Source organism: Coffea arabica, chromosome 1e (assembly GCF_036785885.1).
Source record: "Coffea arabica cultivar ET-39 chromosome 1e, Coffea Arabica ET-39 HiFi, whole genome shotgun sequence".
In the NCBI taxonomy this organism is placed as follows: domain Eukaryota; kingdom Viridiplantae; phylum Streptophyta; class Magnoliopsida; order Gentianales; family Rubiaceae; genus Coffea; species Coffea arabica.
Window position 1 is genome coordinate 3,234,004 of NC_092311.1, and position 18,438 is coordinate 3,252,441.

The following is an 18,438-nucleotide window of genomic DNA, read 5'->3' on the forward strand; positions in this document are numbered from 1 at the left end:
GTGTGGAACATTTGTAGTAAAAAAGCCAATTTAGGGGTGACGTGGATACATTCAGTAATACTGAATGGGAGAAGATTTTGGGAGCTACAACTGCTGGCTGTTTTTGGATTTGGAGAAAAATAATGAAATGTAGAGTTCTAGCTCAGCCATTTATATGCACTTCTATAGGCAATGGAGCCCAAACGTCATTTTGGTATGATTCTTGGCATCCGTCCGGACCACTCTACAAGATATACCCCATACCCTTGCTCAAGAACTTGGGACTAAATACAAGATCTGAGGTGGCTGATTTTATTCATGCCGGAAATGGCCTCGTGGAAGAAGACTTAACTCTCTTGTTTAGGATTTGAAGGATGCAACTCCTACATCTCTATTGCAAAACGCACATAGAGAGGACCATGTGAGGTGGCTAGGCTCATCAACAGGTATGTTCTCTATCAAATCTGCAATGAGGATATTCCCTAGTGGTGAAATTGTGAAGTGGCATAAAATGGTGTGGGGAAAGGGTTGCATTCCGAAGCTTTCTTTTACTTTATGGTTGGCTGTACAAGGAAAGCTGATGACAAAAGATAGACTGAGAAAATGGGGAATGCAGAATGTTGATTTAACATGTGTACTCTGTGGGGGAATTGAGTCAGTAGACCACTTGTTTTTTGCGTGTACTTTTGCTAAGTCAGTTTGGCAAAAAGTACCCAAAAAAAATGTGTCTTTTATATAGAGGAGATGTGCTGGCAGATGGAGGTGCATTGGTGGAGTGTTTTCTTGAAGGGTGAATCCTTTGCAACTCAACTTAGAAGGCTATTCTCTCTACGACTGTTTGGCACTTATGGCAAGAGAGGAACAGCAGGATCTTTAAGCAAACCAGCAAAACTAATTTCAACTTGTTGCAGCAATTGTAAATTTTGTCCAATCAACATGTGTATCTTGGGAGAGTGCTCCAAGAACAAAGGAAAATTTGGAACTAATGCTCGAATGGGGACTTGATAAGTGTTTGATGAACTAGATAGGTGTTATAGGTATATATGAGTCATAAACTAAATACTTAGTTACTATAGAGATAGAGGCATTGGAGTATACAGTGCTGACAGACACAGGAAAGAAAGCTATGATGTAATAGATGCAGAGCTTATTGTACACTTCTAGTGAATTCAATAAAAGCTATTTTTGGAAAAAAAATAAGAAAGAAGAAAAAGAAGTTTAATTATCATAATTAATTTTGATTATCCATATAAAACTATTTCATTCTAATTTGTATCTGAATTCATGCTCAAACCTTTAATATCATTATTTAAAATTTAGAGAAATATAATGATTCAAAGTCAAAACATTGGGGATCGAAAGCGTAAAATCAAAGTTGTTGATTAACAGTAATTTGATGTTGACTGTTAGTTATTATTCTATTTCGTTAATTGTCCTAAATCTACCTAAGATTACAAATTTTGAAAATTTGGCCAAAGCATTAGGGACCAATTTCGCATACAGGTCAAACATCCGGGAATAAAATTACATTTTTCCCTAAAACGATTATGATCTCCTTGTAACAGGCATCATAATGAGAAAAAGAAAGTCAAGGCAACTGATTGTTGGGTTCCATATAAGGAAATCTTGGTTTACTGAGATTTTAATTTGGAATTGTGATTTCTTGGATAATTTATTGAGCTTGTGTGACTTCTACTCATGACATGCTTCCAGGAAAAACTTAATCTTATGGATGTTTTTGTTTTCTCCGACTGAATTATTAACTTAGGTCTTGGTGAAGACCACATTAATCCTTCAAGCAATTCCTTTAGTAGATCTGGAAGGTCCTTGAACTTGTGATAAGAACTATACAGATTTGATGCTTGTTTTCAGGTGCACTGATTAATATAGTACTTCTACATCCTTTGATTGCAGAGCTGGAATTGATGGTTTTGTCTTTGCTAATCCAGGAGGACTAGATCATTGCTGCTAGTTATCAAGTATTCCCTCTGTTTTTATATAAATGAGGCAGCAATATTCGCTTTGGTTGGAAAGGTGATTGATTTTGATAGTGTTCCATGGTATCACCTACTTCTTGAAGGTGCTCTTAGGGGAACTGTAAAACTGAGAGCCCTGGCCAATCATTGCATATTTTTTTTCAAAACACATTTGATTATGCCATAATTTAGCTATAACAGTGATATTTACTACTAATGGTCCATCAAATAGCAGGACTAGGATCACAGATTTGCTCTTATAAAAATGTGTATAGCCTTGGTATTATTTATTTGTTTATTTGGTAGTCCTAACTCCTAACTCCTAAAGTTTCTTTAAAATTGTCTTCTGCTGAAACAAATAAATACATGAATCTCCTCCTTGACTATTTTAGGTGAAAGTCTAAGAACTTCCACATGCTGTTTGAAGAAACTACAGAAACCAGAAGATTTTATACTTATTCAGCGGAATGCACTCAAACAATAAGTCTTTTGCTCCTTTGCATGATTTATGCAGTGCTCAAAACACCCCAAAAAAGAAATTAAAGAGTACTCTTTAAATTTTGGATTGCATGCAATTTCTTGAGCAAGTTTGAGAAGATTTACTTATCTTCTTGTTGTCTTAAAGTTAACATGGAACTAGGCATGTTAAAGAGCTGAATCTGAAATTTAGACATACAAATATTTTTTTCCATTATCACACCTAAAAAACCCTCATGAATATGAATGTTAGTTTAATAAAATTAGTCATGCATGTCAGAATAAAAATTCATTTAAAAGTGTGTCATGAATTTGAATGTTAGTTTAATAAAATTAGTCATTCATGTGAAAATAAAAATTTATTTGAAAGTATGTCTAGGAAGCCATCCAAATGGGTCACCCATGATTCTCCAGATAATTCTTCCGCTACTTCCAGGATGCCTTAAATCCAATTCCCAATCTTTGAAGAACTTCAGCACTCTACGGGAAGTACTCCGTCAACTTGTTTTGATATGTTTTGGCCATCAGTATTTGAAGAATGGGGCTCTCTTAACTTCATCAGTAAAATCAAGAAAGAGATCTCTTTTGCTTTTCATTTTTAAAGTGATATCAACACAAAGCCCATAGTCAGTCAATACTATATCATACAGGTAAGCACTTTTTGTAGTTTATATTTTTTGAATGGGTCCTTGCAAACTAGTCTTGCATTTGCAGTCTTGTTCGGGAGCTGCAAGATGCTGAGTGGCCATTCAAAAAGAAAAGAAAAATAAATGGTTGGGTGGCCATTAATTATTAGCCAAATTGAGAAAATCAGGTCCTGGTAAAAATGAGTCAAATGTTCGTGTCTTTTAGGACACGCAAAAGATGAATAACTACTGTTCAAATTCAACGAAACAAAGATCACTTCCATAATTTTTTGAAAAGGAAACATCTACACGAGATTTCTGGGTATATTCAAGAAATTTTCTCCCGTTGACTGATTTAAAGAGTTAACAATTATGCTATTCCTCGCTGCTACTGATCAAGATTGCCATATTAGTATAAAACAAGACAGGTGAAGAATGGTGGTTACTGAGTTTTACGAAGTTGGGACTTCTGCAACTTAATCAGGTAAGTCGTCTTACGAATTCAACAGAGTTGCAAGGTTTTAGTTTCTTCCCAATCTCTTCCGGTCTCTTTTTATGTCGTTTAAATTTGAGCTGATTTTGATTTTCAATTACCTCTAACTTAAGTTTCAATTTTTGGGCATACAACACTTTGTGCACTTCGCAAGTTTTTGAGTAGATGTAAATACTACTTGATTCTTATTCTATTGTATGTTGCTACTAAAAATGGTTTGAGACGATTTATGACAAGCAGAAAAGGCCATGGACAACCCATAATTGCAGAATATCCAGTTCTTGTGAGGTGGTATCCGTTAAAATTGATAGCTTGATGCTGCGATGGGATGCAGAGCTAGGATTAAAGGGTTTTTTTTTTTTTTTGTCAATTGTCATCCCTACTCCTACTCCTACTCTATCTACGGGGAGGCTCAACGGGGGAGGATTAAAGGGTTAATTAGTTGAATTTTTACACTTGGAGAATGTATATTTGTTGTGCGACAAATGGCAATGCTTGTCTGTATGTAGATTGTATGAGATGATTGTGGCTACAATAGTGGTTTTTGTTGACTGATTCTTTTGTTTTATTCACAATTTCTGTAGGTTGTTTCTAGCGTACGACTGTAATATACTGTCATTGAAGTCATGGGCTTGAATTCTCCGGGGACTTCTTCAGAGAAGAAAAAGATGTTTGAAAGAGAAGAAACCACTATGGAAGCACAAGACCGAATAAGCCAATTACCTGATGCAATTCTGTGTCACATGCTCTCCCTTCTTCCGACTAAATTAGCAGCACAAACTGGGATTCTATCTAAACGATGGAAGGACGTTTGGCTTTCAATACCTGCTCTTGAATTTCAGATGCATCTACGGTCAAATTATGAGGGTGATATGAGTGCGTTTGATAGCTTTGCAAGGCCTAAAATTGAGAGTTTTGTGAATTTTCTGGATCGGCTTTTTGCTATTCGTGACACTTCATCCATTAAAAAGTTCAGATTGGTGTTTGATCATCCGGTTGATTCTAGATGCCTCAATAATTGGTTGTCTGCTTTGCATAATATTCAAGAACTTGATCTCGAATTATTGGTGCAAAGGGAATTCCCCTGGAGTCCTTTGGCGGATAAATTGCTGGAAATCTTGAAACTGAGTTGCATTAGTTTGCCCAACATCCCATCTTCTGTTTTTTTTCCACGTCTTAAGGTTCTTCATCTTCATTCAGCCACGTATGTGGATGATGCATCGGTTGAAAAGTTACTTTCTTCTTGTCCAGTCCTTGAGGATTTGCAGATATCAAGGTGGGAGTGGGATAACGTAAGCAATTTTGTGATTACAGTCCCTTCATTGAAAAGGTTGACTCTGGACTTTACTACACATGAGACGAACTTATATGATGACGATCATTATGAAGATGGTGTTGAGTACAAACTGATAATTACTGCACCAAATTTGGAGTATCTAAGCCTGATTGATTATATGTCAGATTCAATTCAGGTCAATTCCATGGCCAGAGTAACCGAATCACACCTTTCTGTCTGCAAAATCTTAGAATGTGATAATCGGACAGTGGAACAAACAAGTAATTATGAAAGCAATGTGCGTGAAATATTTCGAAGCATCCCAAATGTCAAGCACTTAACAATAGGCGATTTTACCACGAATGTAAGCCTTGACTAAAATTCCAATCCTGTTATTGCTTTGTAATTGTTATACCATCAATTGCTTTCTTGGTCACAACTTATGACTTGTCTTCATACATTTGCAGTCTTTGAGTGAATCTCTTGATAGCAGACTGCCAGTGTTTCAGAACTTGGTCCACCTGGAGATCAGTTTTCAACATGTGAATGGCGCTATACTACTGCCAAAATTGCTCAAAATCTCTCCTAAACTGGAAAGCCTAATCTTACCTCGGGTACTTTACATGAGAGACTTGCACAATTTTGATAGAAATATAGTGAGTGATGAGCAATCCTGAATCCTGATTTCTTCTAACCAAAAGTTGGTTTCTTTTATATATATATATCTTCAATTTCAGGGGATTATCAGTCAAATTCTGTTTAGTTTTATTTCTGAGGAGAATCAATTTAAGCCTCCACAAGATGTACCTGAATGCCTGTTACTTAGCCTGAAAAATGTGGAAATTCGGCATATTACTGGCAGAGTAGAAGAAGAAGTGCAGCTGTTGATATATCTTTTGGAAAATGCAAGGGTTCTAGAGAAGATAACCATTTGGTATGAAGAATATTATGTTTCCGGTGGACCGATGGATACTACTAATTATCCAACTGTTCGCCGGATGGAGGATCGTTTATCCTTCACAGACGAATTGATGAACTGCACTAGGGGATCTGCTGCTTGTCAACTTGACATACAAATGCCTGAACTACAACTCTGAGCTCTGAACTTGCAACAGAATGTTGGCATTGTATTGTACACATCCGCGCTTGTTTCTTGTGCATTAGGAAGAAAGTGAAGAATCTGTGCGTAAATAAATACTTATAGTATTCGAATTTTATAGGTATCAGATTTATTTTTAAGATTATCCTACTCTAAATGACATTCGACTTATACAATAGATACAAACTAAATAATCACTCACCTATCTAACTTTAGAAATTCCCATATTTATATCCATCACTCAAACATGTATTTTTTAATATCTTTTTGCAAGTGAGCTCTTATTTTTGGATCACTTTATCCTCTTGATATTTTAATTTTTCTCTATATAACACTCTTAGCCCTTTTTTTTCCTGTTAGTATTGTCTTCTATTAAAACAAATTAATACATAAATCTCCTCCCCAACTACTTTAAAGTGAAGGTCTAAGAACTGCCGCATGCTGTTTGAAGAACCCCCATGTTTTTAAACTCATATCGGACCGGGTGGTCCAATCGGTCAAATAAAAAATCGGCCGGGCATCTGGTCCGAGTCAACTTAAATAACAGCATTTTCAAAAGTTCAGTCAAAATCATTCAAAGATCAGGTTTGACCAGGCACTAGTGAAACCGAAACCTGGTTTTTCCATTTTCATATATTTTGATGATTTTTTCCCCTTCCCTTCCTTTGATCTTTGGCTAGAGGCTAAAAACTAATCTAAAAAGAGAAAAGAGCAAAAATGGGAAGAGAAGAAATTGAACTGCCAGATGCAATACTAATTATCCACTCCACGGGTAGATTTCCCTCGTCATCCGAAAATGTGAGGCTGTTATGGAATTTCTGGACCTTGTATAGATGGGTTAACCTTTTCGTATCAGAGGCCTAATTGGATTAACTTCAGTAAGTCTACATTGCCGTTTAAAGTTTGATAATGAAAATCACTATTGCTTTTGAAATTTCCCACAGGCCTAAGAACAATACCAGAAAACTCAGTATCCATAGCTACATAAGGATAGTCATCCACAATTTCTCGGATATATGCAAACACTTCTTCAAGATTATCATTCTATAGCTCCCGAATTTGAACTGATTCATTTGTAGGCAAAAGTGACACCTTTCTTTTTAACTGTTTCAAACAAAATCTACGCAAAATTTCTTTCAAAGAACCTAATCATCAGAGATCCTTGAGATTACCAGAACCTATACCCAATCTATTGGACAACCCTCCAATTCCAACAGATCTACAAGAAAGTCAAAACCCAGAAAAATCAGCCCAGAAAGCAACAATTAATCAAAACCTACAGAGCATTGGCTAGGGGCTAAGAACTAATCTTAAAAAAAAAAAAACAACAAAAATGGGAATGTGATAAAAGAAAAGAGAGAGTTATGGTGTAGTCTAGAGGAAGAAGAAGAAGACAAAATAATAATAATAATAATAATAGAGAGCAAGTGACGGTTGCTCCTCCTTATTCCTTGGCTGTTCCTTCACGTGAGTTTCCTTCTCAGAAGCCATGAATCAAAATTAACTTATAAAAACCAAAAGGCTTTATCGGGACTCAAGAGAACAAGGCTTCCTTGGAAGAACAAGAAATTGAAGGATAGATCATACCAAGTAAGTGACGGCCCAACAAAGGAAACAACAAGTATTAGGTTTAACATTTATTTGTTTTGAATGCCCTAAAACTTTCTAATAATTGTGTTTCAGACTTTTATAGTTTTATTAAAATGTAAAATTAACCTATCACATTTTCCAAATTACTTTATTACTTATGGCTTTTAAAACTATTTAAGTAGAGCCCTTTTAGACTAAATCTAAACTCATAAAACAACTATGTAAAGTTGTAAACCCCTAAATTATTTAAGAGGAACTTTTATGTATTATTTTAATTATGTATCATTAATATATATTTATGACGTATTTATAACGTCATCCAATTCAACTCCTAGTTGGACCCGATCGAATCCATTGACCCCTGACCCCTGAGTTTGGCTAAGTCAATACCTGGTCTGAGTCTGAAAACATTAGAAGAAACTAGAGAAATCGAAAGATTTTATACTTATTCAATGGAATGCACTCGAACAACAAGTTGCTACTTTTTATGATTTATACAAGCTTGGAAACACGAAATAAGAAATGAAATATTTAAATTTTGGATTGCATTAAATTGTTTGAGCAATTTAAGGAGATCTATATATCTTCTGGTTACCTTGAATTTAACATGGGATTAGATATATTAATGGGTTGGGTCTGGATGGATCTGTATTGTTAGATCTAGATTTTAGACCTATTAAATTTTTTTCATAACCACGTCTACACAAACTTTATGAATTTGAAAACTAGTTTAAAATAATTAGGGGTGTTAATCGGGTTCTATGAGTTGGACATTGACAAATACAAGCTTAGTTCAAAAAATAAATAGGGCTTTCAAGCGTTCGAGTTCATAATATAGACACACATATGCACTAGCCGGACCATAATCAGGATTGAGTCTAATAAAATCCAAACTTGACTCACATTTATTTTGGGCATATTATTTAGGCCCAAACTTTACTCAACCCTAATAAACATAAGGCTCCTTGGACTTTTTTGGGGCTAAACTAAAAAAAATAAGTGATAGTTTGGATATGTGTAAAGCCATCCAAATGGTCATCCATACTACTCATACCATATTTTGTCTCTCTTTTACTAATGGCAGAAATTACATCATCAAAAGATATCAAAGGACAAATCTGAATTTGGTTGTACTTGTGGGGTTAGCTTAGGTGTAGCTTGTGAAAATTCTTGCTAAAAAGAAAAAATTGACCTGTTTGTGAGGTTTAAAGACTAGAGTGAATGAGTGTTATTTAGAACTTAGTAGAGGTTCCCTGCTCCCTTGCCCTGAGTCCCACGTCGAATAGTTAGAGTGTGCGTGAGTTCCACTTAAATTCCATGGGTGCAACCAGAAGTCAGCAATTGCCTTTTGGTTGTACTTGTGGGGTTAGTTTAGGTGTAGTTTGTGAAAATTCTTGCTAAAAAAAAGGGACAAATCTGAAGAATGGATACTCTAGATCTACAGAAAATAAAAACTACACTATACAGCTCTAAAAAATATTTTAAAAATAAGATAAAATAGTTGTAATCCCACGAATATTTGTGCTTGCTTTCAATTACCAGATCTACTAACTATTTCAAATCTAGATATTATAGTGAAATTCATCAAATAGACCCAAGAATTCGATATCTAATAATTAGAATATGAAAAAAACTCAGATTTAATAAAGAAAAGGGGGAAAAAACTATGTAAAATTCTCACTAGAAATTTCAAGCAAAAAATAAAACTCTCACTAGAAAAAGAGAGAAGAAAACTCTCACTAAATAACACTACAAAAGAAGAAACTCTCACTAAAAAATCCTAGAAGAGATTTTATTTAGACAAACAAAAAGAAACAATATAGAGGATTCCTCTTATGGGGAAAGATCAGAAAAATCTGATCTCTCTCCCATGGGAGAGTTGGAGGAAGTTTTAAAACCTTCCACTCCTATTTCCAAGCCAATCTTCGGCCTCTCTTTAAATTTGCTATACCATATTTTCTCTCAATGGCATTTTTAGTACAAAGGAATGATAAAATTCAAGTGATATATATTTTCCATTTTCCCTTCCAAAAGGAGACTACTAATAATGTTGAAAAATTATGGAAGAAAATGCAAAAACCATTCTCACTCTTTCAATTTGCATAACTTGCATTTTGCACTCACATTACAGATTCGTTTATTGAAGTAACTAAATCAAACTTGATGAACATTCAATAACGGTACAACATAATTCATTAATTTCAGTAAAATATTTTCATAACCACCAAAAAAGAGGGTAAAAAACAACCAAAATGATCCAACAAAGGGGTCAATAGCTACTAGAGTACTAGTAATATTGTGGTAGTACAGGTGAAGAGAAACATGTTATTGCACTAGATACAACAGAGGGGATGAGAAATCAAAAGTACTTAAATTGGGGCTAAATAAAAAACACTAGTATACCATTTTCAAGGGTTGAATATGCAAATTAAAATAAGGGTAACCATTTTATACATTGTCAATGTATAATTGTTTTTACACTAGTAACGTTATAACATACCACATAACTTGAGTTCAAATTTGAAATTCAAATCATGCGCATGTGCTAACGAGCGCGGGATATACATATAACAATTAACTCATCCACCATCAAGTTTTACATTTATAATATTTTAAATACCCCACAAGTGATTTTTCACAAGTATACGAGTCGTTTATTGAGTATAAGGGTATTAGGTGTCGATCCCATAGGGAAGAATTTCAATTACCGGTGATTTTTGAATTCCTTTATTATTTAGACTATCACAAGCACAAGAAATTAAATTTACACTATAAAATTAACAAAAATACAATAGAAAGCTCCTAGAGGTATGAAATTTCTTACTACTCTTGCAAATCACATTACTGGTTAAGTGAATGCTCCTAGAGTAATTTTCTAATATATGTGAAAGCTCCTAGAGCAATTTTCTAATATATGTGAAACCGACTCTTGTAGTGAATTAACTTACTTGTAATTAAATCATACATACTCTCTTGGTTATGAAATTAACTACAAATTCATTTCTTTCATGAAATTACATGAAACAAGTCACCAAAACCACATTGGTGCTCCTCTACTCTCGTGAGTAAACTCCCTAGGTTTATCACTTTCTTGAACTAATGTTAAATTCTAATTCTCATTGCAAACTTAACACCTTAAGATTGTCACAATTAATGACTGGTTAATCATGAGTAGCTAAACAAAAGTGATAAATAACTTGTTCAAAATAATAGCACCAAATAACCAAATAAACATCACTAACAAGATATAGCAAGTTCATCCACACTCTAGACAGAAACTTTAGAAACACAAATCCAAAACTTACATATTAACCATACTTAAAAATCCAATACAAAAGATAAAGAGTTGGAAAAGAGATAACTCTTGTCACATGAGTTTCAACCCCTCCTTTTTCATCCTAATCTAGTCAATACACAAGAGTGGGTAATACACATAACTATCTAAACTATTCTATACTATACTAACCTAACTAATGAACTAAGGAAATTCTAATGAAGACTACATTTTTGGTAAGTTTCTCTAGCCTTTCAAAGTTTTAAAATGGTCTCCAAAGGCTGCTATTTATAGAGAATTCAACTCAAGGTGAGTTGTTTCTTGGTTGGCAAAGTTGGCTTTTGAACTCACCAAGAGTTGTTCTCTAAATTTTCACACTCTTCTTGGTCAGATACAGCCGAATTCTGAGTTGTAGATGAGTCAGAAAAGTTGTGTAAATGCAAAACAAGTTGTAGAGCAAGTTGCAGCAGAAAAACTAGAATACGCAACCTCAAATACGCTACCTTACGTTGCGTATTGCATCTCACATATTGCCTTTTGTAGGTTTGCGCTTTTTGGGCAGAATTCATCTTTGCTCTGTTTTTTGTCCAATTTCAACTGATATTTTCTCAATGATGAAAGTCGAACTAACTCTTGTACGAACATAAAAGTTGTAGGACTTGAGTTAGCTTTCCAATGCCTTAAGAATTATCCAATTTGGAGCTCTGTGGACCGATAAATGACCAAAATAGCCTCGAATGGTTAGAACTCTGTTTCAGCTTTCGACCATGAAAATGTACTTTGGTATTTTGATATTTTGACTAAGACAATGACCAAACTGGACTTTGATATCTTCATAGAAAATGGAGTTCTATCTCTTAATTTCAAAATGGTGTATGAATTACCTCAATCTGATACTTGTAACTCAAGATATAGCCAAAACACCACAGGGTATCAAAGCTGTGAAACTTCCTTCTTGTATACTAAGTTGCATTTCATCTCTTGCACTTCATATTCTCTTTTTATCATTTCAAACCATCATCAATCATCCAATTATCTTTTCAACTCACTCCATTTGATGATTGAATTTTTAAACCTACAAAAATAAGAAGTTTTCACTATTAAAATCCATAAAAATATAATTTTTAACACTTAAATCACAAAATGCATATTTTCACTGACAACTTAGTTCAGTAGCTATAAAAGTAATTAAAACATACCAAAACTAATTAATAAAACACACTAAAAACATATAAAATACACACTTATAAAACTCTCCCATATTTAAACCATTACTTATTCTCAAGCAATAAAAATTACAAACCGACAATGATCCAACATTTTGAAAATAAACATATGTGCACAATTCAACTTCATTTCCTAAAAATAAGGTAAATAACCATTATACAATCACTCCATTAAGCTCAAGTACTCATAATATCAAGTAAAGAAGAGCCAATTATACCATAATTGTAACTAGTTCACGTCAATTTCTCATCCTTATCCAATTCCACAAGCAAGTAACTCATATGGTCAATAAAATATTTTCTAAACCCATGATCATCTTTTTATTCAAACTTAAAGAGGGATTTATTCATATAACATAGCTAAATATTACTCAAGTTATGAAAGTGCCTTTTTACGAGAAAATCGATATTTTTAGATGAAAATTGCCGGTTACTCAACATTTTACATACTGAAGTTGTGTTGCATACTGTTAATTCAAGTACCATTTTACGCAAAAGTCGACATTTGTAGAAGAAAACTCTCAGTTACTAAGTACAAGAACCATTGGAGTAGAACAACTTTTATTCTCGTTTTTCTTTTTTTTTTCTTCTCCTTTTTTTTCAAAGTAAAGATAATAATCATTCCCTCAAAAGAATAATCATGAGAAGAGTGTTACACTTATTGACTAAATTAATCACTTAACTATGTAAAATCAAGTAAAGAGAAGAAATTTCATCAAATTTGCAAAATTTAGGCATAATTATCTCTACTTTGCAAGATATACTTTCCTATAAATACATAAATTATAGTCAAATAATAATTATTTTCAAGTTAAATAAGAAAAGAAGTTTTCAAGTCACATATATTTATCTCAAAAGTAAAAAGAATTTGAATTACTGATGGTATGAAACTTGTTACCCCTTGGATAAAATTGAAAAAAATTTGAAATCTTTTGAGGCAAATTTGTAATTTTGGAAAAAATTTGGCAGAGTTTCCCCTTAAAACTGGACGAAACTCCCTACCAACAAATCCAATTTTGAACAAATTAAAAAACAAGAAATATTTCCAAGGCAAATCTAAATCATTTCCATCACAAGTCAATCACAACCAACATATATAATATCAATTCTCCCTCCTCCCCCGCAACACTTAAAATACACATTGTCCGCAATGTGTAAAAAGGGAAACCAAGATAAAAAAAAAAAAAAGAATACTCCCATATAGTTGTGATTGAAATGTGTAACATTGAATCTTCACAATCCATTGTCCGTGTTTCTTCAAAGTTTCATGAGTTCCATTGGAATCCATTAGTAATACAACCTAAAATGTAAAATAGCAAATAAACTAGGTAAGGGTCAATGATGCAAAAAGGTGACAAAGGCATGAAGAAAATTTTGCAAATAACTCTTTGCCAAAGTCTCTCACATCATCACACCACATTTCCCAAACTCTTTAAACATTTAGCACAATTATCAAGAATATTTAGCACATTTTCTTCTCTAGGTAATTATAACATCACCATATAATAACGAAATTAGGAGCAAAACTCAATCTAAGAACATACATTATGCACATGTTCAATTTTACCCTTAAATTATCACCAAAATTGCTAAATTCTTCACATATTTAAAATTCATTATCCAATCATACTCTATATGAAGATTAAGCAATTAAATAGTCTAAAATGTCACCGTATAATGAATGTGTACATGTAAGCATCATAAACACGTCACATTTTAGCAATTTCAACCATCCAATTATGTTTAACAACATTTCAAGACCAAGTACCTCATTGATCATAAAATAGGAAAGTACATAAAGTGAAATATTGCATAAATCATCACATTCCCACATTTGATCATCTAAACATGCTTAGAGATGTTACATAAGCATAAGGGAGCTTATATGCATCAACAAATAACATCACCAATTCACCATTCAAAGTGTATCAATAAAACTCTACAAGATATGTAAATGGTAAATATTAACATACGAAATTAAGTTCAAGAAATTTACCTCAAGTTGGTAGAGTGATGTTTGGTGATGTAAATAATGCAAAAATCCTATGAAATTCACCCCAATTAACCTCCAATTGCTTGAAATAGAAATTATGAATCCTAACCTTCAATCGATTTTTGAGATATTTTTCTTGAATTCTAATCGGTTAAAATGACTCTATGAAGGTCAAATGATGTTTGTTGGATGATTTCTTGCAAGAAAATGGTGTATAAGAGGAAATTGGTGAAATGTGTGTGAGAAAATATGAGGAGAAGAAAAAGAAGAGCATGAACAAGGAACCTGCGTTTTTCTTTAAAAAAGCTAAAAACGCGAGTTCATAAAATGCAGCCTTGAAGTCGCGTTTTTACGATTCGTGTTTTCTGATGTAATTTTGCTAGACCAAATACGTGACTTCTGAAAACGCGACTTTAAGTCGCATTTTGAAGCTTGCATTTTCTTCTTTATTTTTGCAGAATGGAATACGCGACTTGAGATCACATATTTATGAGCTCACGTTTTCTTCATTCTATAGTGTTGCTGCAAAAATTTCTGAACTTTTCAAAAATTATGCTTTTATCCCAATTACTCAAAATGCATCCTAGATCATTTTTTTGCCAAAATAATCAATACACGCACATGTAAAATGATCAAAAACATGTATTCTACCCCTTCATAACGAATCAAAAACAGCATTTGCTCAAATTGAGGGGTGGAGTTTCTTGATCAAACTTCGCCTTTTTCACCTCAAAGGGTCACATTTGCTTCTATTTCCCAAACTTACAAATAAAAACAACAAAAACAATTTAAACACATGATTTAAACATAAAATCACACCAAATTAACCTAAATTACCAAAATATTGGGTTGCCTCCCAATTAGCGCTTTTGGTTATAGTCGTTGGTTCGACTATTGAACCTCATTTTTCAAGAAGGTTTGGTTAATGAATAATCCATCATTTTAGGTCGTGGTGGATCATTAAAATGTGACTTTATGACAAAAGCAACATAATCAAATGATAAGAGAGATGAAAGTGATTTACCTATCTCAAGTGATTCATATATATTACCTTGAATGTGTATCACTTAAGAACTCACCAAAGGAACGTCCGCATGGCTTTCTTGGGGAATAATACCTTTAAAATCTATACTCTCAATACATTCCTCAAGAGGGGTGAAAAATGAGTCGTTAAGTCTCACCTCTTGAGGTTTAAGATTTGCTCCAAAGGTACTATCATGTGAAATGGATATTTTCTTATTGAAACACAATTGAGATTCATCATTTTCATCAAAATATAATCCATTTTCACATACAACATTCCTACCATTCATGCTAGGGTCATTTTGCATATCATCAGAAGAAATAACTTCACATAACGCATGCAATTGTTCATGTAATCTACCAAAATGAGAAACTAATTTATCTAACCTTTCTTTAATTCTAGCAAAACAATCAAAGGTTGCATTAGCTAACTTTTCTATAGCTAAATCAAAGTGATTAGAGAATTTTTCTATGGTTAGCTCCTAAGATGGTTTAGAATCATTAGCTAATGGTTCATTTTCTAATTCCCAAGATAAAGATGCATTAGATAACATTTCTACTGCCAATTCCCAAGATGGTTTAGATTCATATTGGACACATTCAGGTTGGTAATCATAAGAACATGGAGAAGCAATATTAACACTATGATTATCCTAACCATATGCATAAGAATTGCCCCAACTAGAGTTGTTTTGATCAAAACAAAAATTATAATGCCCAAATTCATCATAATAATCCACATTTTATACTTGCATACATTCATAAGTAGTATGATACCCTCTACACAAGTCATAAATCACATGATAAGAATTGAAAGCATTGTCATTTCTCTTTTGTTCAAGCATGTTTGTTATAGTGTCCAATTGAATTTTTAATGTAATAACATCAAGTTTAGCCTTTATACTTTTTAAACCGTTTTCAAATGATATACCTTCGGTAATTTCTTGATTACCTCTATTCAATGAACTTTGCCCGTGGTAACAATTTATTGTCGATCTTCCACTTCTCAAGCATTGTTCGCCCATAATTCCTACTCTTCTAGAGTTCCTAAACATGTTTTCAAAGTAACTCAAAAACATATTTAGTCAAGAAGAATAGATGACTCAACATATATAAAATATTCAAATAAAGACTCAACTAGACACTAAACATAACAAACAAGACACTAGACACAACAAAAACATGAAAAACAAGTAAAAATATTGAGCAAATCCACCCCAACAACGACGCCAAAAACTTGATGAATGCGAGGTATACATATAACAATTAACCCATCCACAGTCAAGTTTTACATTTATAAAATCTTAAATATGCCACACGTGATTTTTCGCAAATATACGGGTTGTTTATTGAGCATAGGGGTATTAGGTGTCGATCCCACAGGGAAAAGTTTCAATTATCAGTGATTTTCGAACTCCTTTATTATTTAAACTATCACAAGTACAAGAAATTAAATCTACACTATAAAAGTAACAAAATACAATAGAAATCTCCTAGAGGTATGGAATTCCGTACTACTCTTGCAAATGACATTACCGATTAAGTGAATGCTATTATCTTAGCTAATTATGGCATAATTTCCTAATGTATGCGAAACCTACTCTCGTAGTGAATCAACTATACTTGTAATTAAGCCATACCTACTCTCATGGTTATGAAATTAACTACAAACTCATTTTTTCTATGAAATTACAAGAAACAAGTCACCAAAGTCACATAGGTGTTCCTCTACTCTCATGAGTGAACTCTCTAGATTTATCACTTCCTTGAACTAGTGTTAAATTTCAATTCTCATTGTAAAATTAACATCTTAAGATTATGCCAATTAATGGCCAGTTAATCATGATTAGTTAAACAAAGTGATAAATAACTTGTTTAAAATAAAATCACCAAATAGCCAAGTAAATATTACTAATAAGATATAACAAGTTCATCCATACTCTAGGCATAAACTTTAGAAACACATAATGAAACACAAATCCAAAACATGTATATTAACCATACTTAAGAATCCAATACAAAAGATAAAGAGTTGGAGAAAAGATAACACTTGTCACATGAGTTTCAACCCCTCTTTCTTCATCTCCATCTTCATTCTAATCTAGCCAATACACAAGAGTGGATAACACACATAACTAGCTAAAGTATTCTATACTGTACTAACCTAACTAATGAATTATGGAAATTCTAATGAAAACTACATTTTTGATGAGTTTCTCTAGCCTTCTAAAGTTTTTATAATGGTCTCCAAAGGCTGCTATTTATAGAGAATTCAAGTTCAAATTAAGTTGTTTCTTGATTGGCAAAGTTGGCTTTTGAATTCACCAAGAGTTATTCTCCAAGTTTCCACACTCTTCTTGGTTAGATATAGTCAAAATTCTGAGTTGTAGATGAATCGAAAAGGTTGTGTGAATGCAAAGCAAGTTGCAACAGAAACCTAGAATACGCGACCTATTGTATCCCACGTATTACCTTTTGCAAGTTTGCACTTTTTGAGCAGAATTCATCATTTCTCTGTTTTTTTTATCAAACTTCAACTAATGTTTTTGAGGAGGTTGTGAACCCCAGTTGATATTTTGGGTGGTTGTGAATTCTAAATAAATTTTGGGGAGGTTGAACCCCAGTTTATGTCTTTCTTAACATATGTACCCTTAGGAGGTTAGCTTTTGTTCGTATTGAATGTTTTGAGAATCCAAATTATGTTTTGATCTTAAGGCAATTGGTGTGTTGAGATTGAGCAAGTTGTGCACGCAAATATGCAAGAGATGATAAGAATGGTATATTGTCAAAAATCATAGCAGTTTGTTTTCCTTTGTTTACTTGGTTAAACTTGAACATTGTCGAACTTTATTATTCATTTTTAAGTTTGCTAATTTTTTGGAAACTCGTTTTAGTAGTTGTACATGTCTTGTTTAATAGAAAAAAGACATGTTTTGTGTTCAAAATACTATGGGCACACACGATTTTTATTAGGCTTATGAGCTTACAGTTTTGTTTTTGTTTTTGTTGTTTGAAAAAAAAAATTTAGATGTATAGGATAACTGAGTTCGATTGAGACAATCTGGTCTGTTAGGTCTCGAAAGTGTTATTAAAAATTAATTGGACAAGAAATATCAACATATTGTACTTTTTTTTTTTTAAAGTCAAAAGTATCGCCTTAGTTATTGTTACCAATTAAGTACGGCAAACACTTTTTCTCATATTTTGAGACTAAGGTGTCTAAAGTGTTTTTAAACACTTTTTTCCAAATGAGCCTAAGAATTTCTTAGGCTCATTTGGAGCTGCCATACTTTTGCTCAGAAAATGTGTTTTTGGAGGATAAAAGCACTTTTAAATTATTTGGTGAGCATAAATTCTTGAATTAAAGAGGTAGAGCTTTTGACTATTAAAACACTTTTTGCATAAA

At 33.1% G+C, this 18,438-nt stretch overlaps 1 protein-coding gene across 2 annotated transcripts in view; it reads left to right on the forward strand.

The window, feature by feature from the left end:
- The first annotated feature begins 3,341 nt into the window (after window positions 1-3,341).
- LOC113699178 (putative F-box/FBD/LRR-repeat protein At5g22670) overlaps window positions 3,342-18,438 on the forward strand; it is a 45,607-nt gene continuing 30,510 nt past the window's right edge. The window contains exons 1-4 of one of the 2 annotated variants that reach the window (XM_027208317.2): window positions 3,342-3,542; window positions 4,136-5,191; window positions 5,295-5,441; window positions 5,565-6,071. In XM_027208317.2, the coding sequence (XP_027064118.1) occupies window positions 4,178-5,191; window positions 5,295-5,441; window positions 5,565-5,924 (1,521 nt within the window). In that variant the 5' untranslated portion in view covers window positions 3,342-3,542; window positions 4,136-4,177 and the 3' untranslated portion in view covers window positions 5,925-6,071. Of the gene's footprint in view, window positions 3,543-4,135; window positions 5,192-5,294; window positions 5,442-5,564; window positions 6,072-18,438 lie in introns of those variants that run through there. The other variant, XM_072051417.1, reaches the window with a different exon arrangement.